This window comes from Vulpes vulpes, chromosome X, assembly GCF_048418805.1.
Source record: "Vulpes vulpes isolate BD-2025 chromosome X, VulVul3, whole genome shotgun sequence".
NCBI lineage: Eukaryota > Metazoa > Chordata > Mammalia > Carnivora > Canidae > Vulpes > Vulpes vulpes.
The window spans coordinates 764,671-792,115 of NC_132796.1; the positions used below are offsets into that span (position 1 = coordinate 764,671).

Here is a 27,445-nt window from a genome sequence, read left to right on the forward strand (position 1 = left end):
GGAGGACACGGCTGATGGCAGATAAGGCGCTTCTCCAAACGCTGACGTGGGGATGAATTGTGCGTGGGAGTCCATAGAGAGCAGGCTCTTGACCAGGCTTCTTGAGCTCAGCCCCGCGGGGACCACGGGTCCGTCCACCGTCCCGAGCACCCCTTCTGGTGCCGCCTGTCCACAGCACCTTCCGAAAGCGCCGGAGCGGTCCGAAGACGTTCCAGAAACCTCGCTGACCAGTAAGCTGACGTTTTGCGCATCTGTAGGGCTGTGGGGTTTGTGAGATCCTACAGCAGGACGGGCGCCGGATGGGAGGGGAAACCAGCGCCGGGGGTGGGTATGGGGGGGTATATCACTGAGGGGGCAGACGGAGGGCGTGTGGTGGGGATGAGCACCCCCACGGTGCCCAGATGAGAACCAGCGGTGTGAGCATCACTTTACCAAACTCACAAGAGGTCTGTCTGGCGGGTGTCTGCGAGCGAATGCTCGGGGTGTCTCTCCACTGTCTACAGGGCGTACGTCCTTCTGGGGAAGCACCCAATATTCCTTTGGGATTTTTTTAAAGATTTTATTTATTCATTCATGAGACACAGAGAGAGAGAGAGAGACACACACAGACACAGGCAGAGGGAGAAGCAGGCTCCATGCGGGGAGCCCGACGTGGGCCCGGGGTCATGCCCTGGGCCAAAGGCGGTGCTAAACCACTGAGCCACCCGGGCTGCCCACTTTGGGGGTTTTTAAGCATTCAAGTGACCAAAGGCTGGTCTTCAATACCGACGGGTCTGACAGGTGCACGGTTCAGGTGGGCCCGTGGGTCTACATGGGGTGCACAACCTGCCTTCCCCTTGCACCTGCAGGCGGGACAGGGTGGTGGAGGGAGGGGGGGGTCCCCAGAAATGCTGTGGCCTGAGAAGCACAGGGCGGAAGCCAAGTAGCTCCACCCCGAGCTGGACGAGGCCGTGACGCACAGCCCCTGGCGATGGGCGAGCGCTCAGAGTGTCCCTGCCGCCCTGATCGACAGCTCAGATCTTCCTGCCTGGGAGCTGGAACCCTGAACCGAAGGGCATAGATGAGCCTGGTATGAAACGGGGTGGGGGGAGGCGTGCCCCGAGGCAAGCACCCTTGTTCCCAACGCAGAAGGCTCACAGAGGGTGCCACCTGCAGCCAGCGGCCAGAGGTCGGACCTAGGGCCCTGAAGCCTGGGGACACGTCCTTGGAGAACGCAGGAGAGAAATGAGGCCAATGCTGCATTTAGGACTAAATAAAAGGAATCCCTTTTAATTACATTCTAATATGTTCCATGTGATGAGGACACTGGGGTCGGAAGCCTGTTGGTTACTAAGACACGCGGAAGGAACGACAGGGCACGTGGTTGGGTCAACGCCATGAGAAGGGCGATGACGACGTGCAAAGCTGCTGTACTTAATGCAAAATTTAAAAAGTCATTAAAAGGCAAATGCCCGCATCCGGGTGCCCAGCTTCTCTGGCTGCGTCTGTAGGCTGACCTGTCCCCAGGGTGGGTCCCCACGGAGGCCGAGGCTGGTTCCTCCTGAGGCCTCTGTCCCGGGCGTGTAGACGCCGTGTTCTCCCCATGTCCTCACATGTTCATCGCTCTCTGCACATCGTCCCCTGATCCTATGATCGGGGCGCACCCTACAGACCTCACCTAAATCCCCTCTTTAAAGACCGAATATCCCAATGCAGCCCCATCCTGAAGTCCAGGGAGGAAGGGTTTCAACAGGTGCATTTTAGCGGGTCACCACGGAGCCCCCGAGGCCACCCGTTCTTGGAGAAGGAACACATCCGCCTCTCGGCCACAACGGCAGCTCCTGGGGGTGATAATGCCCCTTTGGGACACGATGGCGGGGCCTGGTTGCCCGTGTCTGTCTCCTCGGAGCTTCTCGAGCAGCCGCCCCTGAGGTTCTCCGCGGCCGTTCTGTGCTCAACATTGACACAGAGACTGACCCCGCGCAGACCTTGTGCCCCAAAGGGCTCATTTCCCTGGGCCGCGACACTTTGGTTCTTCCTGCCCTGGGCGTGAGACTCTGGGACAGACCTCAGACGTCCCCACCGCAGCCCTCATGTGTCGCTGTGCTTCCTTCCTCGTGGGGAAACGTCTTGGTGGCGACTGCAGAGTAGGTGAGGGCCATCGCGGGCATGGCAAGGGATGGAGGGAGGCGTCTGAGAGCCACCGCCGTCAGGCAGACCATCCCCGGCGCCAGGGCCTGACCCATAGCAGGTGCACTGAGAACAAGGAGTGGCCTCCACTGGGGGCCAGGGCACAGCACCCCCTCCGCACGCTGAGCTCATATACACTCCGTGCCTTGAAGGGCTTCACTACAGGCCCCCAAAAACGTACCTCTTGGCCATACAGATGATTTCAGAGCACAGGCCACTGAGAACCAGCAGGAGCACAAATAGTTCTGGACGCCTCCCTCGCTGCCAGAAAATACAGGACATTCATTTCCCCTTCCTGGAGGAAATGTACGTCCGTACACGGGCCTTTTTTATTTTATTTTATTTTATTTTTTTATTTTATTTTATTTTATTTTATTTTAATTTTATTTTTTTTATTTTATTATTTTATTATTTTATATTTTGTTTTAAGACTGTGTCTATGAGTTCACGAGACACACAGAGAAGGACAAAGATGCTCCCACACTGAGAAGACAATGACGCTCAGAGACTTCTTATCGTCTCGGAGATGCTTATGAACAAGACCGCCCCGGACGTGCCGCGCGTTTCCTGCTGCCCCTTTCCATATAACTGTCCTTCCCCATTCAGGAGCCAGAAACCCATTTTCTGACGTTGAATCAAAAATGGTTTAAAATAAAATTAAAAAAAAAAAAAAGGTTTATTAAAATCGCTGACCATCTGGCTGCCTCCCCGAGCTGCATTTTCCTTGCTGGACTCCCATGCATATGTATATATGGCGTAAATGCTGGGTTTTCTGTTAAGTCTTTTTATTCACGTAATTTGTGGGCATCAAGTGCAAGTCTAAGAGGTTAGAAGGAAACGATTTTTCCTGCCCTTCAACCTCTACTCCCTGATTTTCTCTTTTCCCAGCCTCCTCTCTTGGTCTCTCGCTTGGTAATGAGACACAGAGCAGGAAGGAGTTTACCTGCTTCCCCCAGGTAGGAAAATAAATGGCTTCCATCATCCTAGGACGTGGGCGCACGTCCCTGGAAAGGGGCCAGAAACACTGTAATGATGTGCACCCCGACTCGCTGGTGGCCTCTGGGCTCCTATTGGCTCTTTCTGCAAACGTATTCCATCCTGAGAGCACCTGGTGGCTCAGTTGGTTAAGAGTTGGACTCGCAGTTTCAGCTCAGGTCATGATCTCAAGGTCATGAGATGGAGCCCTGCATTGTTCTGTGCTCAGCGTGCGGTCTGCTTGAGATTCTTTTTCCCTCCGCCCCTAACTCTTGGCTCTCTTGATCTCTGTTTCTTTCTCAATAATAGTAGTAATAATAATAATAATAATGATTAATAAAGGTGTTCTGTCTTCAGCCAGACAGAGCTGCCTCATACCCCAAAGTGGGTGCCGTGGAGCAGTATCCTCATCACACATTCCTTCTTTTTCATGGAGGCCTCGCCTCCCCTGCCCCTGAACCACCTACTGCAAGAGGCGCAACCTCAAATAACCACAGTATGCATGGCGGGGTTCCGAGTGGGTCCCCACACAGCGGCCCAGGGGCGGGGATGTGGTCTAGATCAATGGCCATGGTGATGCTGGGCTGCAGGGAAAGGTCCAGTCTGGTGGGAAAAGTGGGTTCAATCCCACGTTGGTAGTCATCGTGCATAATGCACCTTGAGTGTCCTGATGCCTCGAAGGGGGCTCCAGGAGGGTTTCAGAGGGGCTGTCACTTTGTAGGGGGGACCAGGCATGTGGAAATAGGATGGTGGACACACCCAGTGGTCTGACCACATAGGGCACGGGATGCCCCCCCCCCCAAGAACTTGCTCCTGACACCTGACGGCCCCAGGGGCATGGAGGGGTTCTGAGAATGGAGGGTTCCTGCCCCACCTGGAATCTGACCCTCTGACCCGAGGTCTCCTCCTCTTCAGGTGCAGCATTGGGGCTGGGCCATGGCGACTATGCTGGACCTGGTGAGCTTTCTGGTCCTCCTGAGCTCAGTGTGCTGCAGAGAACCACAGCCGGGTAGGTGCTGGCAGGTGGTGGGGGCGTTTGGGCAGGGTCCCCCTAATGCTGGAAGGGGACAAAAGGCCCTCCCCCAGACCTGATGCATCTATGCATCTCCCCATCCTCTACCCCTGCCCTGGTAAGAGAAGGGGTCCTTGTGGAAACCAAACTGTCAGCGGATGTTCATCATCACAATCAGGAAGAAAACCCTATCCCCAAACCCCAAGCCCAGCTGGGGTGTCGGCTTTTCTGCCTGTCCTGGGAAAACCTTATTAAAAAGCAAAAATCTCGGACTTGCCGAGATGGCACGGTTGGTTACGCATCCGACTCTTGATTTTGGCTCAGGTCACGATCTCAGGGTCATGACATGGAGCCTGGCATTGGGCTCTGACTCAGCATGGAGTCTCCTTGTCCCTTTCCCTGCCATCCCCCACCCCTGCTCTCTCTCTCTTCCTCTCTCTCAAGTAAATACAGAAAATCTTTTTAAAAAATATTTTAGAAACAGAAAAATATCCTCCCAACCCACAAAACCTCTCCCCAAAGACGCTAGAGAACATAGAAATCTTACCGCAGGGCGACCCACCAAAGAGAGGGCACACACAGGGAGAGAAAGCTCACCGTGTTGGGAGCCAGCTGCCCGGGAAATTGGGCTCCTCTCCTCCCCGGAAACGGGCGTTCACTTCTCTGATCATCACATTCCACAGACGCCCCAGACCCTCAGCTAGCTATTCTGCATTGTTGATGCTCGTGTAGCCCCTCTATGAAGAGCCACGTGTCTCTTTGTACTTTTGTAGCCTTTGCTTTCGATGTCAAATCAAAAAAATTAAAAAAAAAAAAATTTCATGCCGAGACCAATGTCCAGGAACCCCGCAACCTGGGCTTTTTGTTTTTATGGGGTTTTTTTCTTGCCTAGGAGTTTTGTAGATTCGGGTTGTACCTGTGAGTCTTTAATCCAGGTGGAGTTAATTTTTTTGTGGATCTGGTTAGTGGTCTGGTTCCACTTTTTTGTAAGTGGCTGCCGCTGTTCCCACACCGTTTTTTAGAGAGACTGTTTGTCCCCCTGTTGCCTATTCTTGGCTTTGTTGTTGTAAATTAATTGGTCCTTCTGTTTTTTTTTCCCCCCTAATAGGGAAAATTAAAGTCCTCGTGGTCATTTTGTACTTGTCCTCACCTATGGCAGTTTTCTTCTTGGTCAAGGTGCTGCATCAGCCCCACCCCAAAGGGCATAGCCCATCCCCTGCCCTATCCTGAAGGCCTGGGATGGAAGCCCCACTTTGCATTCCCTCTGGAAAGATACAGAGGGCCCCAATTTCTGCACAGCCTGCCCTGTGATTTTAAATTTTTTCTAGACATTTTTTCCATATTAAAATTTTTTCCTGTATTTAAATTTTTTTTCTGTATTTTAAGATTTTTTAAAATATTTTTATTTCTCTGTATTTTAAGGATCAGTTTCTGTAATTTTAAAGTTATCATTACTATAGCTAACTTCTCTGTATTTTTCAAATTAGTTTCTTTCTTTTCTGTATTTTTCAAGTTATTATTCCTATATCTGACTTGTCTGTATTTTTACATTATCTTCTATATTTTTTCAAATTATTATTACTCTAGTTAACTTCTCTGTATTTTTATATGTTTTTCAAATGATTATTACTCAACTTTTGTGTATTTTTCAAATTATTTTGTGTATTTTTCAAATTATTACTGCTATAGCTAATGTGTCTGTATTTTTCTAATTATTTTCTGTACTTTCCTTTCCCTTTTTTAAGATTTTTATTTATTTATTTTGAGAGAGAGAGCAAGAGAGAAAGCACAAGCAGGGGGAGGGACAAGAGGGAGAGGGAGAATGAGACTCCCCTATGAGCAGGAAGCTGGATTCCAGGACCCTGACATCATGACTTGAGCTGAAGGTAGACATTCAACTGACTGACCCACCCTGGTGCCCCTTTTTCTGTATTTTTCAAACTATTATTATTATACTTAACTTTTCTGTATTTTTCAAATTATTTTTTGCATTTTTAAAATTACTGTTAATATAGCTAACTTTTCCGTACTTTTCAAATTATTTTTTCTATTTTTTCAATTATTATTGCTATACCTATGTTGTCTGTGTTTTTCAAATTATTTTTTGTATTTTTCATATAACTATTGCTATTCTTAATTTTGTGTATTTTTCAAATTATTGTTACTGTAGCTAAGTTTTCTGTACTTTAGCTAAGCAATGATTCTTGCTATACTTTTGCGTATTTTTATTTTTTATCTTTTTTACTTTTGTGTACTTTTAAAATTATTTTCTATATTTTTCACATTATTACAATAGCTAACTTGTATTTTTCAGATTATTTTCTGTATTTTTCAAATTATTATTACTAAAGCTAAGTTTAGGGGTATGAAGTGACATCTCGTTGTGCTTTTGATGTTCATTTCCCTGACAACTGATGGTTCTGAGCATCTTTTTTTCCTTTTTTTCTTTTTTCTGGGCATCTTTTCATGGGCTTGTATATGTCACTTTGAAATCGTTCATTTTACATTATGTGAATCTGGCCTCAGTAAACCGATATGACAATCCCCACCTGGTGTTTGCAGAACGTCTCCCCTCTCACCTATAACTATAACATCACTTGCAAGGGGGTGGGGGGAGCAGGTTCTAATTCCTACTAAGTGTTTATTAACATTTTTTTTTAATTGCAGCACAAGAAAACGTATCTCCTATTGTAAACATGCAGCTAGATTCAAGGAAGAAAATGTTAAGCTGGAATTACATAAGAAATGTGAGTGAGCAAGAATGCGTAATATATACCCCGCTCGGCTCTCCCACCTCGCAACTCCCACAGGTGAGTGTTCATGGCTCGTGCCTATGGCTTGGCTCCTTGCAAACCTTGAATTTTCCTGTGAGATGACTCTTACGTCTCCTGCCTCCTCTTAAGCTCCACTCCTATTGCTGTTGTCGGGGGGGGGGGGGGGGGAAGAAAAAAAAACATTTCCTCTACCCTCTCAGGCTCAGGGGTAGGGATGTGCAAATTAAACTGACGAGCGTCACATTTTTCAGAAGAAAAGATCTACAGATTTGTTCCCGGTTCAACTTTTTTTTTTACCTAAACGAATATTCACAGGCGAGAAGTAAACACCCAAAGAAGTGGCTGGACTAGGGAGTTTTTGTGCCATTTTTTTCTAAAAGGCTGGAAAATTGAGGAGACGTCTCGACAAAGAAATGCGGATTTCAGCTTCTGAGGCCAATAAATTGCGGGGACGTGACCATGGAATCAGCATATGGGTTATTCCCATGTCCATTCTCAGGTGCCAGATGCTCAAAATAATCCTTATTCCAAAATAGCCTATTTGGGATTAATCCCAACTATAGGAGCCCTTCACCCTGCTTTGTACAGTGAGAGTAAAATCCACACACTGAGTCCCACGTATGAGGAGGGATCTATAATAGTTGTCTTTTCTGCACCTGCTTTCATTTTGATCTCTCCCCTTCCATGAGGGACTACAGGGAAAGATGTGGATTTGCCCCTTAAATGGATGTCACCATGGAAACAGCGCCCCCCGGATTCAGTCCGTGTCTTTCACTCACTCGTCACCTAGTACACACACACCCTTGGTTGCATTCTAAGGACCTTAGAGAGGAAAAACCTTATCATCTAACCTCTTAAGCTGTGTCTGGAGGCCCGTGAATGAACAAGAGATAGATGAACAGGAGGTAGAAAAGTATATTTCCATGCATATGGAACTTCTCTTTTTTTTCTCATATGGGGCTTTTATTTTTTTTTATTATTATTTTTTTCATATGGGGCTTTTAAAACATAGCCCAATAAATAGGTAGAGTTAACGATTTATGTGCCTAGTAGGAAAAAGGAAGGAGAGAGTAAAGCTCTTTATGGGAACAACAAGCATTTTTCCAGAAGAAAATGGGAGATAAGAAAGTTTGTGATGAAGCTAATTCCTGCGACTGTGAGACGTCTTTCAGTCTTCGTCACGGCCCAGAGAGGGCATTTATGGTAACATTTACCCTCGTTGTCCTTCCTAAAATCCACCTGAAAGAGAAATTTGGTAGCAGCCTTATTTTCTAGGAGTTTCTGACTTTAGTTAAATAAGAGAAACGCCCCCCCAAAACGTTTCTTTGTGCATCTCTTAAATCCAAACGTCTTCACTTTAAAATAATGTTCATACCAGGCAGCCCGGGTGGCTCAGAAGTTTTAGTGTGACCCTGGGGTCCCGGGATCGAGTCCCACGTCGGGCTTCCGGCATGGAGCCTGCTTCTCCCTCTGCCTGTGTCTCTGCCTCTCTCTCTCTCTCCCCATGTGTCTCTCGTGAATAAAATCTTTAAAAAATCTTTAAAAATAATAATAACGTTCATACCAATTCTGCGATGGCTGGGGATGGGGGAGGCTCCTCCCCACATTTATAGCTAGTTTTAGCAAGATTTTTTTTTTTGAAGATTTATTTATTTTGGGGCGGAGAGAGACAGAGGGAAAGGGAAAGAGGGAAGCCCAAGCAGACTCTGTGCTGAGCATGGAGCCCGACTTTGGGCTGGATCTCAGGACGCCGAGATAGGACCTGGGCTGAAACCAAGAGTCTGAGGATTAACCCAGTGCACCACCTCGCGCCCCGCACAGGGACTTCTTATGTGGGTTCCTCTGCCGCCACCTCCAGGCTGATGAAGGTCTTGCCTTGTCCCCAGAGATTAACTCCTGGGGTGTGGGGGGGGGGGGGGACGCGGTATTCTTTGCAAAGAAATGTCCAGCTTTTAGGAAAGTGACCTGCATCGGGATTTCCTTGTATCTGCTTGTTGCAATCGCCTTAAAAATCATCCTTGTGCCAAAGTGGGCTTATTTTGGGGTGAAATATTCTACGACTGGTCACACCTTAGGTGAACTGTGTTTTCAGGGCCCCTGAGAGGAGGAGGCAGGGAGGAGGGTTGCACATGGGGGCTCACGGGAGATCCAGCAGTAGGCGTCCTTAGGCCCCCGTGCTTTTAAAAAGTCGTGAAATTAGGGGCACCTGGGTGGCTCAGCTGCTTATGCATCTGCCTTCAGGTCAGGTCAGGTCAGGATCTCAGGGTCTTGGGATCAAGTCCACGATCGGGTTCCCTGCTCAGCTGGAGGGAGGGAGGAGTCTGCTTCTCCCTCTGCCCCTCCCCCTGCTCATGCTCCTTCTCTCTCTCTCTCTCTGTAAAATAAATAAAATATTTTTTAAAAAATTAATTAAAAGTACTGAAATTAAATTTTAAGATAATGACACAAAAATAAACAGGTCCCAGACCTTCCTTTCCATGTGGGTCATGTTTACGCATGGTATAGCTTTCTGTCGCTTGCTTCAAAAAAAACAATTTTTTTTTTTTTTTCGATTTTAAGTGTTTGCTGTTGGTGCAAGGAAGTCAGTGATTTTACGGCCTTCCTGCCCACGGGTTTCCTTAATCTGTTTAATAAAGTCAATGCATTGCAGGGAGCATCTGGTTCTCGGAATGTTGTCCTGTTAGTTCAGAAATAAGGCAAACGTGACTTCCTTCCGTGCCATCGGGGCGGCTTTCTGTTTCGTCTCATTTTTCATTGCGAATTCCAGAAAAACGTTCCTAAATGTGGTGTTTCCATATGACTTACAGTAGTGTCAGTTGATGTAAAAGAGAAAACCCAAAAGCAAAAACCTCTTTTCGTATGTCAGAGAGACTCATTTAGGTTCCTGCTGATCTAACCATTGTTTGTCTCTGAAAACTGGTTTTTGCATACTCTGCAAAACTTGTTTTCCAACCTCTGCTGAGATTATGATTATTTAGTCCTCCCGTCCCACCTCCACTGATGTTATTAAAACAGATTGTGCACCATCATGATACATACTTTTTTTTTGAATAATGTTGAATTCAGTGCATGAGCATGACATTTTGGGGTTTCTATTTTTTATAGCTTTACATTTTTTTCTCCTTTTTTAATTTTTTTTCATTTTTTTCTTCCTTAAAATTTTTTTTATTTTTCTTTTTTCTTAAGTTTTTATTTATTTATTCACGAGAGACACAGAGAGAGAGGTAGAGACACAGGCAGAGGGAGAGGCAGGCTCCATGCCGAGAGCCCGACGTGGGACTCGATCCCGGGACTCCAGGATCATGCCCTGGGCCGAAGGCAGATGCTCAACCACTGAGTCCCCCAGGTGTCCCTAAAATATTGATTTTTGAGTAAATCCCTACATCCGAAGTGAGGCTCGAACTCACAACCCCACAATCGACACTGGCAGGCTCCATGAACACGGAGCCAGCCAGGTACCTCAATTCTTAAAAAAGTTTTTAAATGAAAGAGATTCTTTTGAAAATATCCCCGGGATGGTCTTAGGTCCGAGCGGGGCCGGCGACGTAAAATCAGGTCTACTCACCCAACGTTCCCAAAGGCCATGCGTTTTTGCCTGTGTGTGTTTTCTGTGTTGCAAATCTCTGGTTCATTTCCTTCCGCCTGCTGTGCACAGATTTGTTTTGTGGGCTTTCTCCTGCAGGAGAAAGGGGGAGGGGGGAACTGCTAGCTGGTTAGCAGAGAGAGGCCCTGGTGTTTTAAATGAAAACGGGCCACAAAAATAAAAATAAAAATAAAAATAAAGTAAAAATTAAAAAAGTAAAAATAAAAATAAAAATAAAAATAAAAAGTAAAAATAAAAATAAAGTAAAAATAAAAATAAAATAAATAATAGTAATAATAAAAATAAATAATAAAATAATGAATAAATAAAATAATAATTAATAAATAATAAAATAATTAATAAATAATAAATAATAATTAATAAATAATAAAATAATAATGAATAAATAATGAAACGATTGATTAATAAATAAATAATAAAATAATGAATAAATAAAATAATAATTAATAATGAAATAATAATAAGTAAATAATAAAATAATAATGAATAAATAATAAAATAATAATAATAATAATAATAAATAAAAATAAAAACGGGCTGCAGGATTTCTCGCTGGGGTTTTGGATTTTCCGTGAGGCCAAACAGAGATGCCTGCAGGGAAGAGGGGGATAGGCAGGGGGTGATTTGAACCTTGAAGGCATCTCTGGGTGTTGTTTTATTCCGTCTTTAGCAGCAGCCCCGTCGCCCCCGAGAGCCGGCTGGGGGGTCAGGATTGAGGGGAGGGGCTCTTTGCAGCTGGGGGACCTCCAGGGAGCCGGTCCTGCCTGCGACTCTGAGCACAGGTTTGGCACAGGTGTCTCGGGTGTTAATGATGCTCTGATTTTCCTCCGTTTTGAATTTGAGGGAATCTGAGTGGAGGTAATTACCGTCGGGTCGGACTCGGGCTGACCGGTCAGGGGAGTCGCTGCGTCGGTCCCCACTGCCCCCCAGCCACCCTCTGCCCCGCCGCCCTGTGCCCATGGAAGCCTGTGGTTTCACAAACAGGATGCTGCTGTGCTGACTTTCTTTTCCCCCTTTCTTTCCATGTGATGTTTTTCCTTCCAAACTGTCTTAAATCTCGTGTCCTCTGTGGGTCACTGTGTTGACGCTCAGCACGTGACGCCGCGTGGGGCTGGGTGCCGTGGCTGCCCCTGCCAGCCAGCGTTGCTCTGCATGGTCTCCAAGTCCCTCATTCCATCCCGCTCCATGGACGATGCTTTTTTTTTGGGGGGGGTGGAGGATTAAAACTAAATTCTCAAAAAAAACAAAAATAAATAAAAAATAATAATAAAACTAAATTCTCCCTGCAGCTGTGAAAGAGCATCAGCTGTGCACCTGCTGCGATGTGCATGAACTTTGCAAATATGTTGCTCAGGGAGAAGCAGATAGAAAAGGCTACACAGCGCGTCAGCCGATTTATAGGAAGCTTCCACAATAGACAAATCCCGTTAAAAGAAGTGGGTTAGTGTTTGCCAGGGCCTGAGGACGGGGCTGGGGCCTATGGGGAGGGGGATAAGAATGTTCTGGAACCAGGGGAATCCCTAGGCGGCTCAGTGGTTTGGCACCTGCCTTTGGCCCAGGGCGAGATCCTGGAGACCCGGGATCAAGGCCCACATTGGGCTCCCGGCATGGAGCCTGCTTCTCTCTCTGCCTCTCTCTCTCTCTCTGTCTATCATAAATAAATAAATAAATAAATAAATAAATAAATAAATAAATAAATCTTAAAAGAAAAAAAAAAAGAATGTTCTGGAACCAGAGGTAGAGCTTGCACAACATAGCGAAGCTGCCCGATGCCCCTGACGTGCGCACTTCAGACGGATCCACGTGGTCCATTGTGTGGTTCGTTTTACACCTAAGAGACCTCGATTAAAAAAAAAAAAATCATAATTAAAAAAAATAAATTCTGTAAAAAGGGAAAGCACAGAGCAAAATAGAAATAAATGTATGACTACGTCGAGGGATGAGACGAAATGCCCTACGCACTCGGAAGCCGGACGCAGGTAGAGTGGGCGAGAAGCCGGGGCGCGAGGTGCCCGCGGGCAGCCTGTGTGGACGTGGCACACATGGGAGGGACCTCCCCCCTCCCCGATGCACCCGCTCCCTGAAATCAGCAAGAAACATAAAAATCCCATCTTTTAGACGAGCGAGAAATGGTCTCTTGGAGCAAAGTTCCCACAAACACAGGAGGCAGGACCCCGTTTTGCACACATCTCAGGGAGACCCTGGTGCTGCTGCACCTTTTCTAAAGGGGATGCTCATGACAAAGGGGTAGGAGGCTCTCTCCGTCGTTTGGAACTAGACAGCACGTCTTATTTTATTTCATTTTATATTTTTATTATTATTATTATTATTATTATTATTATTATTATTATCATTATCATTGTTAGAGATTGGAATGCACCCGCTCGATGCCCATCCGGGACGCGTCTGTGAGCCTCTGATGTAGGAGGTGCGTTTCTCCTCATCCTGGTCACCGACAGGCCCAGCTGTACGGAAACTTCTATTCAAACATTTTCTCCCCTAAAACGTCGGAATGAGTCACCCCCTGGCCGCACCCTGGGCGGTGTGTTAACGCTGTCAATCACCTGACTTTTGTGTAAATCCCAGACGTTCCTTCCGAGGGACTCTGGTGACCTCAGTAAGGCCCAGGCTGCTCCTCCTAGAACAACCCCGCTTCCCTGTAGGTCTTTGTCCATCATTCTCGTGTCCACATACGTATTTTCTTTGATTTGGGGATTCCCAAGACACTTTTTTTTTTTCTTGTCTGGAGCAAAACCTTTTCAGATAAAAGGGTTTCTATAGACTCAGAAATGGAACATGTGGTGTTTCCGCCTCTAGAAAAAAAAGAAATTCTGCAATTATCTCCTACGGCAGGATCAGTCCCTAGACTCCTGATTTTGGGGGCTCTTTGCTTTGCTTTTCTTTAAAAAAGGGGAGCCACCCCGGGCCTCAGAGGTGCCACAGATGGAGTGTGTGGATCTGTGGTTTCCCCCTAGGCCACCCCAAGGTTTCCAGATTCCCCTCCCCCTGAGGACACCTGAGGTCACTCCACTGTCCCCTCCCACAGTGCTCTATGGCTGCTCTCCCCGTCATCCCTGGTGACACTTGTTAGGGAAATTTATTTTTATTTATTTTTTATTTTTCTTTCTTTCTCCCTCTTCTAAAGACTTTTTATTTATTTATTCATGAGAGACACAGAGAGAGAGGCAGAGACACAGGCAGAGGGAGAAGCAGGCTCCATGCGGGGAGCCCGATGCAGGACTCGATCCCGGGACTCCAGGATCACGCTCTGGGCCGCAGGCAGGTGCCACACCGCCGAGCCACTCAGGGATCCCCGAAATTTATTAAACACAAAATCCGCCCCCACAACGCAGCATGACCCCCACAGAGAGAAAACAGCTGAATTACTACATGAGCATGAATAACATTATTTCATAAATAATCACATAAACCAGGACCACCCAAATGAGGACACGTGAGACTCTCCCCGGGGTGTCGGCCACCAGATCTTACCCTTGTCAGAGCCCCCAGAGTCCTGCAGAGGAGTGAGAAAACGTTCTAGGGGTGCAGGCGAGCAAAACCACGGTTGTCTACACTGTTGAGTTCTGTGTGCGGGGCTCTGCAAATTAGAGTGACAAAAAGACAGGTTAGCTGAGAAGAGGCATGTGCTCTCTATATGCTGTTAAAATTTTTACGTGGCATGAGTTTTCTTGATGAAAAAGAAAAAAAAATGCCCCCAAAAAGCAGTTAGACCAGAGCTTGTATCCCATGCATGGCGCAGATGTGACAAGAGGCAGAAAAAGAGCAGGAGGCTGCTCAAGGCAGCACCTCTCGGGAAGATCGATATTTGGAGGACACTGCGGGAAGACAAGGTTTATTTTGGTAGATTTGTTCATACAGGTCCATATTGGTGCCAAATTTCTGTCTTTTTTGTGGTCCTAAAAGTTACCACAGAGAGAGGGAATCTGGGGCATCTTTGTTTCTAGAAGTTTCTTCAGTTAGATAACGGAAGTTCCAGGAAGGTCTTTCTTTCTTTTTTTCTTTTTTTCTTTCTTTCTTTTCTTTCTTTCTTTCCTTCTTTCTTTCTTTCTTTCTTTCTTTCTTTCTTTCTTTCTCTCTTTTCCCTCTTTCTTTGTCGTTTTTACATTTTTACTTCTTTTTTTCTTTCCTTCTTCTTTTTATTTATTTTTTATTTTTTTTTAAAGATTTTATTTATTTATTTATTCATGAGAGGCACAGAGAGGGAGAGAGGCTGAGACCCAGGCAGAGGGAGAAGCAGGCTCCATGCGGGGAGCCCGATGCGGCACTCGATCCCGGGTCTCCAGGATCACGCCCTGGGCCAAAGGCAGGTGCTAAACCGCTGTGCCACCCGGGCCGCCTTCTTCTTTTTTTTTTTTTTTTTAATTCAACTCGCCAACACATAATACATCGTTACAGGACGGCTTCTTTCTGAATCTGTGGGTTCTCAGTTGCTCCCGGCTCAGCACAATCCTCAGGCCACATTGGACATGGGAAACGGAATTAGGGACGTCGTCAGTGTCACTCAAGCCCTGGCCGTCGTGGGCCAGCTGTGAGCTCCTGGGATTATTGCACAGATAGTCTCCCGCAGGCCTCACGAGGCCGGACGCCTGCACTTGTTATCACAGTCATGTGACCGAGTGGGGAGGGGTCCAAGGGGGCACATCCCACCGTGCAATGATCTGAGGACTGAGTGGCCCCAGGGACCCCGAAGCGCACGTGATGTACAGGTTTTCCATGGTGCACTTCCCAGGTCGCAGAGGACGACACGCACTACTGCATCTTCCGCAACCACGTGCTGCACAGAGGGGCGAACCTCACCGTGAACGTCACCTGTGACGGTAATGTCTTCCAGGAGCTGCTGGCTTTCGCCAACCCAGGTGAGGTCCCCGGTGCTGGGCAGTTCCCAGCTCCCGCCTCACCCGCCGAGGGCCACCGAGGTCTCCACCCTTGGGTGTGGGTGGTGGTGGTGCAGCCCGTGAGGGTTTTGTCGGTTGGCGTCTTGCCAGGCATGGAAGGTTCCGGCGCCATGAACTTCTCCTGCTTCATTTACAATGTCCGCTTCATGAACTGCAGCTGGGCGCCTGGCTCCAGGGCCCCGGCCGACGTCTGCTACCAGCTCTTCTGGTGGGCTTCTTTGTAAGTGCCTCGCCTTTCTCCCAAGCAACGGGGATCTTTGTGCGGATGCTAACGGGGGATCTTTGTTCTGATGCTAACGGGGGGATCTTTGTGTGGATGCTAACGGGGGGATCTCTGTGGGGTTGCTAATGGGGGATCTTTGTGTAGATGCTAATGGGGGATCTTTGTTCGATGCTAAGGGGGGGATCTTTGTGCAGATGCTAATGGGAGATCTTTGTGTGGATGCTGATGGGGGATCTTTGTGTGGATGCTAATGGAGGATCTTTGTTCTATGCTATGGGGGGGGGATCTTTGTGTGGATACTATTGGGGGATCTTTGTTGGATGCTAATGGGGGGATCTTTGTGCAGATGCTAATGGGGGATCTTTGTGTGATGCTAATGGGGAGATCTTTGTGTGGATGCTAATGGGGGATCTTTGATGCTAACGGGGGGGGGGATCTTTGTTGGATGCTAATGGAGGATCTTTGTGTGGATGCTAATGGAGGATCTTTGTTCTATGCTACAGGGTGGGGGGGATCTTTGTGTGGATGCTAATGGGGGATCTTTGTGTGGATGCTAACAGGGGATCTTTGTTCCGATGCTAACGGGGGGATCTCTGTGGGGTTGCTAATGGGGGATCTTTGTATGGATGCTAATGGGGAGATCTTTGTGTGGATGCTAATGGGGGATCTTTGTTCGATGCTAAGGGGGGGATCTTTGTGCAGATGCTAATGGGAGATCTTTGTGTGGATGCTGATGGGGAATCTTTGTGTGGATGCTAACGGGGGATCTTTGTGTGGATGCTAATGGGGGATCTTTGTTGGATGCTAACGGGGGGGATCTTTGTGCAGATGCTAGTGGGGGATCTTTGTGTGGATGCTAATGGGGGATCTTTGGATGCTAACAGAGGTGGGGGGATCTTTGTGCAGATGCTAGCAGGGGGATGTTTGGATGCTAATGGAGGATCTTTGATGCTAATGGGGGATCTTTGTGTGGATGCTAACAGAAAATGTAGAGCGAGCTGTAGGGCTTCCTCCCCATGGTGGGGTACCTCCTCAAAATGTCACAAAATCACAGAACCCAGGCAGGACAACCATTCCTCTTCGCCACCGCCTGGCTCCGAAATGCAAACTTCCCCTCCCGTCCTTAAGAGATGAGGAAATCCATAGTTTAGTGATTTTATCATGCACGGAATGGGTTGCAACGCCTGCGCCCGTTAAACGGCGGGATTTGTCCCTGAGTGTCACGTCCCAGCCTAGTGCGTAGGACGCGTGTCGTGTTCTGATTTTGTGTTTATCCAGGGATGGATTTTTATCATTTTTTTAGAGGGTTTTCTGGGTTTTGACCTGGGGGGGGGGCATATTTTGTTGTTGATACTATCTGCTCAGAACGACACACAGTCATCGGGCTTTTCCTGGGTCCCTTTTGCCAATGACAGGCACGAGGACGAGGTGGAGTGCCCGCACTACATCATGAACTCCGAGGGGATGCGCGTGGGCTGCCATTTCAATCAACTCGGCGAACCCCAGAACATGGACAATTACTTCTTCCTGGTGAACGGGACCAGCCGTACGGCGGCAATTCCGTTTTTGGACTTTGTTCCATTTCAAGCCTACAAAATCGGTAAGAGGTGACCTCGCCTTGGGTCCGCCCCCCTGCCCGGGTGAGCCATCTCTCTGTCGCTTCTCTCGTCTCTCGTCTCCGCTCACACCTGGGCCACGTAGGACGCGTTGCTGGGTTCCCTCCCAACCAGCCTGAGCAAGATCCGGGCTGTGCACTTGGGGTCTGGGATAGTCCCCGTGGGTGGGATGCAGGAGAGGCCGGTGATCATGACACGTATAAGACTTTTGTTGATTTTTGTAAATTCTCCCCAAATCTTGAATTCACGAATCCTGTCTCATCGTTGCTGATGGGGTGGAAATACGGGGTTGGTCTCTGCTCACCACATGTTCATCAACTGGTCAGCACATAGCCTTGTTTTATGTTTGTTTCTGTTTAAAGGCATCTTATAGGGATCCCTGGGTGGCTCAGTGGTTTAGTGCCACCTTCGGCCCAGGGTGTGATCCTGGAGACCCGGGATGGAGTCGTCGGGATCCCTGCATGGAGCCTGCTTCTCCCTCTGCCTGTGTCTCTGCCTCTCTCTCTTTCTGTCTCTGTCTCTCTCTCTCTCTCTAGTCTATCACAAATAAATGAATAATTAAATCTTTAAAAAAAGACATATAGTGTAGATTGTTGCATTAATGTCGAATCCAAGACCCACAGCCCTGAACAATGCTTTGTGTACTTTCTCCAAGACATACACCATGGCCTTCTGTGCATACGAATGCAAAAGAAGAAAAAAAAAAAACTTCCTCTACCCTCTTAGGTTCTGTACACAGGGCTTGCAAATTAAATGGACAAATGCTATATTAACAGGAGAAAAGCATACAAATGCAATTTTAACTTTTAAGTTTTATATGCATCAGGGGAAAGCTTCACAGAAAAGAAATGAACATCTCCCAAAGAAGCGGTTAGACTCAGGAACTTACATACCATTTATTTTCCATTTTTTAAAAAGATTTATTTATTTATTTATTTATTTATTTATTTATTTATTTATTTCTTATTTATTTGTGATAGACGGAGAGAGAGAGGGGGGCAGAGACACAGGAGGAGGGAGAAGCAGGCTCCATGCCAAGAGCCTGATGTGGGACTCGATCCGGGGACTCCAGGATTGTGCCCTGGGCCAAAGGCAGGTGCCAAACCGCTGAGCCACCCAGGGATCCCCCTATTTTTCATTTTTTAAATTTACTTTTATATATTTTTATCCATATGTCCTTTTCATTAGAAACAACTGATTACCGAGTTAAAGAAAAAGTGATTTGTGCTTTTAGAGGTGGTAAACTGAGGAAAGGTAAACGTATGGGGAAAGTAGTGGGAGACAGGGCTATAGTAGTAAGGTTCGTTTGTGCAGACTCAGCTTGCTGCCGACTTTCTACTCTCTTCGCGGACATAAAAATCCCCCAGAGTCGGGATTCGTGGCAGTGATAGTTTCTCAGAACTGTGCGGTCTTAGTCACTCCCATAAGCTCCAGGAAAGCTTCTTTCTGGGTCTGCGATTGTCGGCCGCCTTCCGTTCCAAGTCACTCATGTGCCAAGGTGTCATGTTCCGGGGGTGGCCTTCCGATCCGCCTTGCACACATCACACGGCAACCCAGCTGGAGCCCCTAACACCCCCCAACCCTGAATTCACCCCATCCACATTGCACATTTAATTTTTTTTCTTTTTTCTTTTTTTTTTTCGCATTGCACATTTAAAACACGCTGCGCCGTTTGCGGGCGCTTTGTCGACATTTTGGTTCTGTTTCGTTTTCCGCAGAGAAGTATGACCCGCCGACGAACATCACGATCACCTACAACAGATCGCACCACATTATCAAGTGGGACAATCCCGAGATCAGATACGACCTTTCGAGTTACGTCCTGTACTACGAGCTGGACATCCAAAGAGCGGTAAGAAGCCCCGACCCTGCTGCGCGACCCACGAACCATCCGCAATCTGGTATTTCCCTGTGGAACGCAATCCTGGCAGCTGATGAGCATGCGCCTCTGCTGCAGGAACATGTCTGAGCACTCCTGTACCCTGTTTTTGCCCTAAACGGGTGATTGATTCCTTTATTACTTTTTAATGAAATTCCCTTACTTATTTTTATTTTTTAAATTTTTAAAACACTAATCTTACTTATTTTTTTTTTAAATAATCCCTATGCACCACGTGGGGCTCAAACTCAGGACCCTGCAAGCTGAGTGCGTGCTCCACCGATCGCCAGACAAGGAATCCCAATCTGGTGTTTATTTTTTACAGTCATTTTAGGTTCATAAAGTAACGACTCTGGACGTCTTCACTGGTCCCATTAGCGACATTTTTCACAATGTGGCCTTAGGGGACGCAGCCCCTGTCTGGATGTTTTTTGGAAACAAAATGTGAAAATGGGTCGGGAATGGCGGGGCTCATGGTAAGGGCATGGGAGCCCCCCGCCCCGAATCTTCAGTTTGCACATTTGATAAGTGAGCTTCTGCAGCCTGAGATCTGGACTCGTCCCCGACTCCTGGAAGTTGGGGACTTTCCGGCAGACGCTCGGCATCTGTGTTTTCCCCGTGGCCTGGGGCTTTACCCTGGGCCCCACGCCTGGAGCCGGGGCAGAGGGGCAACTCAGATTCATGCATCCTCTCTTGCCCTCATCAGAGACACACAGTCCGGTGCCATGCTGTGGGCATTCGGTTCTGAGCACCCCAGGGCCTTTGCACGTCCTGCTGCTTCTGCTGGCAGGCCCTCCCTCCGTGCTCAGGTGCTGGGTCCTCCGTATCCACGCCCGTTCTCAGCTCCTGCCCCACTGGTCTCTCTCCATTGTGCCGCCCCCCCGCCCCGATCCGCTTTCTTCCCAAGGGCGATCTGGAATCAGGCGTGACCTGAAATGTTCTAGTGCCTCTGCTCTGTGCGTGTTGCCTCCTGGAGGCAGGTCCCGTGAGTGCGGGGACCCTGTCATCGTGCCTACGCTGACCGCAGAGCTTGTGCACACCACAGTGTGGGGCACGCGTGAGAGTTCTGGGGCGACCCCCAGGCCCAGCCCCCCTGGATCCGCACAGCCCCGGGCACCGTTCAGAATGGAAATGAGGTCATGACCCTTCCGTCCCTAAAGCCCTCCCCAGGTCGGGTATGGATCTTGGATGAGAGTCAAGGCCCCGATGTGCGTGCCCAGGGTCTGCGGTGTCTGGTCCTGCCCGCCGGCATCGTCCTGCCCCGTGCTCGTGTGGGCAAAGTCACACAGGTGACCTCCAACAGGTGGGCTTGTGCACAGGTGTAACTATGCACAGGTGACCTCACATAAGTGACCTCACACTGGTGACATCACAGGTGACTGCATCCAAGTGACCTCACACATGTGACCTCACACAGAAGATGTCACATAGTGACACCCACACAGGTACCTCTACAGTGGTCACCTCACAGGTGACCTCACACAGGTGAACTTACAGAGGCAACTAGGCACAGTGACCTCACACATGTGAGCTCATACTGGTGATGTCACAGGTAACTGCATCCATGTGACCTCACACAGGTGACCTCACACAGGTGAACTTACAGAGGCAACTAGGCACGGTGACCTCACACATGTGAGCTCATACTGGTGACGTCACAGGTAACTGCATCCATGTGACCTCACACAGGTGACCTCACACAGGTGAACTTACAGAGGCAACTAGGCACGGTGACCTCACACATGTGAGCTCATACTGGTGACGTCACAGGTAACTGCATCCATGTGACCTCACACAGGTGACCTCACACAGGTGAACTTACAGAGGCAACTAGGCACAGTGACCTCACACATGTGAGCTCATACTGGTGATGTCACAGGTAACTGCATCCATGTGACCTCACACAGGTGAACTTACACAGGTGACTATGCACAGGTGACCTCACACAGGTGGTCCCACTCAGGTGACCTCTGGCCGCTGTGCAGCCTGGAGCATCCTGTGCATGTCACACCCCAGGCGCCAGGACTGCCAGCAGCAGCGACCCTTTGGTCATCAGGTCCCACCTGACATCCACACAGCCTCACGGACTCACCCAGTAAACGCTGGAGCCCGCTGAGGGTCTCGGAGGTGGTCAGTCCTTACGAGACGTTTGAACATTCCCCGACGCAGAACAAAACGCTCCTGTAGACGCTGCCTCCTCGCCCCTCATCAATATCCCCAGAGCACGCTCCCAGCCAGAGGAATTCACAAGAAGGAAATTGATCCTTTATGTGTCGAGGGGGAAAAGCTGTTCCTCCACCCTCTGAGGTCCTGAGCCGGGGAGGTGCAAATTAAATAAAAGGACAGTTAAGGGAGGGGGGGAGCAAACGTTATTCACATGCATATGGGACCTCACAGAAGAAGAGACTCTTGAATAACTCAAGTTAGGGCCTTACCTACCTAACAAGGGGGAAGGGAAGGGAAGGAAAAAGCTTCCTTTCTTTTTTTTTTTTTTTAGAAAAAGCTTCCTTAAGAACAAAATGGGTTTGTAGAACAAATAGGAGATAAGAACCACTGTTGTGACGATGTTTGTTTAGGCAGACGTCAGTGGCATTTTTTTTGTCCCTTGTGTGGGCACGAAACTCCCCTGAATGGGACAAACACTGGGTGTCATACCATATGTTGGCAAATTAAATTTAAATCTAAATAATGTAAAATTAAATTGAATAAATAAATAAAGTAAAAGAGAAAAAAAGAAGAAAGAAAGAAAGAAAGAAAGAAAGAAAGAAAGAAGAAAGGAAGGAAGGAAGAAAGAAAGAAAAGGAAAAAGAAAAAGAAAAAGAAAAAAAGAAACCGCCCCAGATGTGCCATTGAGGAGACATTCACGGTCCCTCCCGGAAGTGAGGTGTCCCCAAGCGGGGAATTCGCGGGAGTCCCTCCTTCCCCGTCCTCTGCTCTCCGGCACGTGGAAAAGCCCTGAGGAGGCTTCTTCCTACCCGCTCGGGGGTTCCGCGTGGGTTCCCACATTTGCACATGATGCTGAAAACACACATTTTAACAATCTTTCCCTTTTTTCAGGGCGGCTCCTCCAAGACAAAGCACGTAAGTCTCTCTGCCTTTCTGAGCGACTCCTGCTGCCCAGGAGGGTCCCCGAGGGATGGGGAAGGGATCCATCCGTGGGCTACCTGGCAGGTGCCCCCAGGGCCACGCCGGCCCCTCCTGTACCTGCCCCCAGGCTACTGCGGCTGAGGGGGCAGGGCCGGTAGCGCGGGGTCTGCTGGGTCTAAAACAACAACTTGAGCTCCTAAAGCCGAGATGTCTCAGCCGTGGACACGTGAGCAGAAGAAACTGGGTTCTTGGGGGTCACAGGGATCATCAGGGACATGTCCCGGGTCGTGCGACCTGGGGTCGGCGTCCGTCCTGATATCTAGGCTGCAGGGAAGCACCGCGGCCTCCGGAATGACCCGGCAGGCAGGGACTCTGTGTCCCACTCAAGTCCGGCCCGGACGTGCTTGGATGTTTGGATGAGATTTGTGGGGCGGGGGCATGGGGGTGCAGGGGGGCCACCCTGTCACAGGAAACGCAGCCCTGCTCCTGACGACCCTTCCAGGTCCTTCTTAGCTTTCCCCGCTCACCACCGGGTCTTCTGTCCCGTGTCCCTCTGCCAGGCCCTCCCTACCCGCCTGCCCCGGGACACCAGGGTGCGCCGTCCCCGTGCGGTGGACCCCGGACACGTGGTGGCCCCCGTCCACAGGGACGCTGGGGCCTGTCCCAGAACTGGCCTCCGTTTTGGCCGTGGGGAGGGGCAAGACGGTGCAGGGCCGTCGCTGGCGGTGTCAGACTCAGGACACGGGATGGCCACGGGGGTCCCCACCGCCCCTCCAACCACCCCCTGCAACCACCACTGGTGTGCAGATTCGGAATAACCTGGAGACACCCTGGAGGGTCTGGGGACTCTGCCCGAGATGTGGGCGCAGCTCAGGGAGCCCTTCCCAGGGGACAGGCACAGGGTCCAGCTTCCCTGGGGACATCCCAGGGGACAGATGCAGGGTCCACCTTCCCAGGGAACAGGTGCAGAGTCCATGGTCCCAGGGGACAGCCGGTGATGCTTCCTGCCTGGTGCCCGCAGGAGATGGACGGATGCCCCTGGCGGGGGTGTCAGGTGTCGCCTCTGCCCGGATGGGATGCGGGGAGCGCAGACCCCAGGGGACCGCCACAAGACGTCACAGCCGGTTGTCTCCTCTCCTGAAGGTGTTCCAGCGGGGACAAGATCCGAACGTGTACCTGATGCCCAGTTCCGCCGCCAGCGTGGAAAGCACGTTCCGCGCGAGGGTGCGCTACGTGTATAACGACCTGTGGAGTGAGTGGAGCCCGACGGTGCTATTCGGTGAGCGCCCCGGGCCCGCGCGCAGGCTCCGAGGACGGATGGATGGATCCGCGCGGGGCTCCCCCCACCTCCCCGCGCCTTCCTCCACCGCCTCCTGCCGCTGGCCCCGGGGGGTCGGGGGGAGCTCATCTGGGCCCTTTCACCTCGCCCACCTAGAATGACCCTATTCCCAGCAGGTCCCGCGCAGGGATGTCGGGGTTGGGGCGCACCCAGCTTTTGTTTGGAGAGGGGGGGGGCTGTTGAGTGCACTGCAGCGGCTCCCAGCGCGCTCGCTCTCTGCCCCGACGCAGCATCTGCGGACGTGTCCTGCTGCCCCGCACGCCCTCCCGAGGCCTGGGGTCACCCTCCAAGGACGCACCCCCAGATAGCACGGGCACAGTGAACCCCCTGGGCTGCTGTTCCCTCAGCCCCGCTGGGGTGTCTGCAAGGCCCTCGTTGCCGCTGTCCCCCTCCCGCGGGGGTCACGCAGGGCTCAGGAGTGCTCGGCCCATCCCCCTGGGCGCTCCATCACCTCCTTGTCCTTTAGGGGGGCAGGGAGGGTTATCCCAAAGCCAGTGGCCTGCAAGGTGACAGCTCCCATTACGCAGAAGCGCAAGCGGCAGGAAACGCACGGTTTTATGCGGGGGGCGGGGGGTGCGAAACCCCACAAGGCCGGGGTCCGCCCGGAGCCTCGTCTGCGGCCCCCACATTTCCATTCTGGGGATTAGAGCTCCAAGTATGCTCCAGCTGGATGCGTAGAGCTCTGCAGGCTGGCGCCCCGCACCCCCACCCACAGGAGCCCGCAGTGCACGTGTGGGCTCCTTCCGTCCCGAGATCGGGGTCTCCGCTGGCAGAAGCGGCGCAGACCACCCGAGGCCAAGCCGCGGTACCCAAGGGGAGCGTCCCGGGCGATAGAAACCACGCGTCTGTCCCACCCTCAGCACTTTCGCAATTACGCGTTCGTTCCCTTGGCGGGGCCGCGGGTGTTCAAAGTGAACGTGGGCCGAGAAGGAACATGCGTGCGCGGTGCTGGTTGGGCCTGTGCGCAAACGCTTAGGGGCAGCTCGGTCGGGAGCAGAGCGGAGGACACGGGGCGGGGCGAGGGGGCGGGAGCGCACAGGGCTCGGCGGAGGGTCCGCGCCGCAGGGCCAGCGCTCCCGCCTCCGCCGCGAGGCCGCTGCTCCGCTCCCGCACGCCCGCCGCCCCGCCCCGGGGAGGGGGTCGGACAGCAGCGCGGGGGCCGCCGGGTGCGCCACCCTGACGCCGCGCTCCTGCCGCCGGCTCCTCTCCCCCGCCCAGGCCTCCCGGAGGAGCGCGAGCCCCGCGGCGCTCGGTTCGACGTGGTGGTGTGGGCCACGGCTGTGCCCGCGCTGCTCCTCATGTGCCTCTGCAAACGGTAAGGCCCCGGTCCCGCACCAGCACGCAGGACGCTTCTGGGGCGCGGGACCCGGTGCGTGCGGACTGGCCTCGGGGAGGGCGAATCCGGAGGCCGGGGGGCAAGGACCCCGGGCGTGGGACCCCGTGCGTGCGCAATGCGGGGAGGGAGACGCGAATGCAGAGTCCAGGGCGCGCGGACCGCGGGCGAGGGACCCCGTGCGTGCGCAATGCGGGCAGGGGGGCGCGGACCCCGGGCGTGGGACCCCGTGGGTGCGCAATGCGGGCAGGGGGGCGCGGACTCCGGGCGTGGGACCCTGTGCATGCGCAATGCGGGGAGGGAGACGCGAATGCAGAGTCCAGGGCGCGCGGACCCCGGGCGTGGGACCCCGTGCGTGCGCAGTGGGCAGGGAGGGGGGGCGCGAATCCGGAGTCCAGGGCGCGCGGCCCCCCGGGCTGCGGAGGGCTGGCAAGGAGGGCTGGCGAGGGTCGAGAAGGGACTGTCCATGGGGTAAGGGCCTCCTGCTGCGCGCCCACACGCCCTCCGCACCCCGGGCAGGGGCGGTGGGTCCGTGCAGCCCGGCCTGGCTCCGGAGGTGCGCGCTTTCTCTGGGGCGGGAAGGGAGCCCGCGGCCCGTGGTGCGCCGACCCTGCGCTGCGCCCTCCACGGTGCCGTGTCCTCAGCAGGTTCTACAGGAGCCACAAGCTGTTTCCACCCATCCCGCAGGTCAAGAAGGAAATCACGGGGGCCCTCATGCCGACCCTGGAGGTGAGCGTGTGCCCCCGGCACCCTGGGAGGTGGCGCGGACCCTCTGGGGCTCCCAGTGTATGCAGGTGACCGCCACCCTGGGGCACGGTGTCACAGGGCAGGGGTGTCCTGAGCTCCCCAACCCTGGGAGCACTTCCCAGGGGACAGATGGGGGACAGAGGGAAGTGGACGCTCCCCCCCACCCCCACCGGCCCCATAGCGTCCAGCTGCCTTCACCACAAAAGTCTGTCCTGGGGTCACCCACCACAAAAGTGGAAATGTGGGGTCTGGCAGAGGAACAGCCATGGAGCGCGGGAAGTGGTGTGACCCTATTTCTCTGCTGGAAACCCCCCCGCTGGTCCTGGGGGGGGGGCGGAGGGAGCTGTTGGTTGGTCTCTGTCCTTTAGGGTGGCTCGTGGACACCAGCACCCTCATGAGGACCCCCTGACCCCATTACATGGGTTCAGACCCTACTTGCACATAGAGGTGCCTCCACTGGGTGTGGATGGAGCTGGGGTTTGGGGCGACCCTTTGACCCCTGACCACCATCCCCTGGGGCGAGGGACCCTCCCTGGAGCTGGGGGCACCGATGACCCTTCTGACTTGCCCCGAGCATGTGCCCCAGATGCTGCCCCGTGATGAGCAGAGGATCTCCCCCAACATGGATGGGGGGGGCTCCGGTTCTGGGCTTGACGCTGTTTCCTTGGGAAGCCCCCCTCCCCCTCCCCTGGGGCGCCCTTGAGGCCAGTCGGGCCTCGCAGCGGGGTTTAGGGTCCGCCCTCGGGGCAGCAGGTGTCAGAGCTGCGCTCCTGCCCCCCCCCATGTCCTAGTCCCCTGCATGCGTGCGCATGTGTGTGCGCATCCGGCCGCCGAGGGGGCTGCGTCCACTCTGTCCACGGATCCTTTCCTGGTGGCGCCACATGTGCGTGGCAGGTGCGTGGTGTCCACGCTGCCCGTCTTGTCTTCCTCAGGTCACCTGGGATGACGGCCACCCGCCGCCGGGCTCCCAGGAACCCGAGGACGTCCTCATGGTGGAGGAAACGTGGTGACTGCCGTGGGGACAAGTGGACAGCGCAGCTTTGGCCTCATCCCCCGCCCTCCCCGCCACCCCTGAAAATGTCACGTGTGTGCGTCATCCACTCAAAGACTTCGCTGACCTGCAACGCTGCCACCCGGACACCCAGCAGCATGGCTTTTGGGCTTTCTGCGCGCGTCCACGCGGGCCGGCTGGGCGGGATGGTGTGTGCCGCGGGGCACCCGCTGGAGGGAGGCTAGCTGTCCGGCTGTGTGTCCGTGTCTCTGACGCACGACGCGCCCACTCAGGGACAAGGAGAGAGAGGCCGGTCCGCACGCCCAGGTCCCGCATGTGGGTCCCACAGGCTGGGAAGCAAGTCGGACGCGGGCGGGAGCGTCCCCGTGGGTTTGTGCACCTGCTGTTCCGTCCCCGCGGAGATTTGGAGGGTGGCCCGTCCCCACGATGCAGCTAACGTGTTTCAGCGTGACAAATGATGGACGTGGTGGGGGGGGACCTCCTGGGAGGAAAAGCACGCGTGTGTTCCGCGGATGTGCCTCTGCATTCGGGGATCTGCCCGTGTCTGGATGACGCTCAACCTTGTGTCGTCCCCGGGGAGGTGAAGCCCCTTAAGGTGCAAATCCAGCTGCCGCCCCGCGCCCAGGGAACTGCTGCCCCATGGGTGTTCATCCAAAGCACCCGCAAAACCCCAAAAAACCATGTAGGCAAACACACACACACACACACACACACACACACACAGGAAATAAAGCTGTCAGTGCAGGAGACGCCTCACCA

General features: G+C 51.8%; 1 protein-coding gene across 2 annotated transcripts; it reads left to right on the forward strand.

The window, feature by feature from the left end:
- On the forward strand, positions 1 to 27,445 carry LOC112908951 (granulocyte-macrophage colony-stimulating factor receptor subunit alpha-like). 2 transcript variants are annotated; one of them, XM_025984598.2, is made up of 12 exons: positions 1 to 230; positions 4,060 to 4,153; positions 6,824 to 6,966; positions 15,285 to 15,411; positions 15,541 to 15,670; positions 17,089 to 17,273; positions 19,008 to 19,141; positions 22,226 to 22,249; positions 23,399 to 23,534; positions 24,813 to 24,909; positions 25,575 to 25,656; positions 26,607 to 27,445. In XM_025984598.2, exons 2-12 carry the CDS (start codon positions 4,081 to 4,083, stop codon positions 26,682 to 26,684), a joined length of 1,209 nt encoding a protein of 402 aa, XP_025840383.1. In that variant the 5' UTR covers positions 1 to 230; positions 4,060 to 4,080; the 3' UTR covers positions 26,685 to 27,445. The 2 variants fall into 2 exon arrangements, with proteins under 2 accessions (XP_025840383.1, XP_025840382.1); XM_025984597.2 differs by having other exon boundaries at positions 60 to 230; positions 25,572 to 25,656.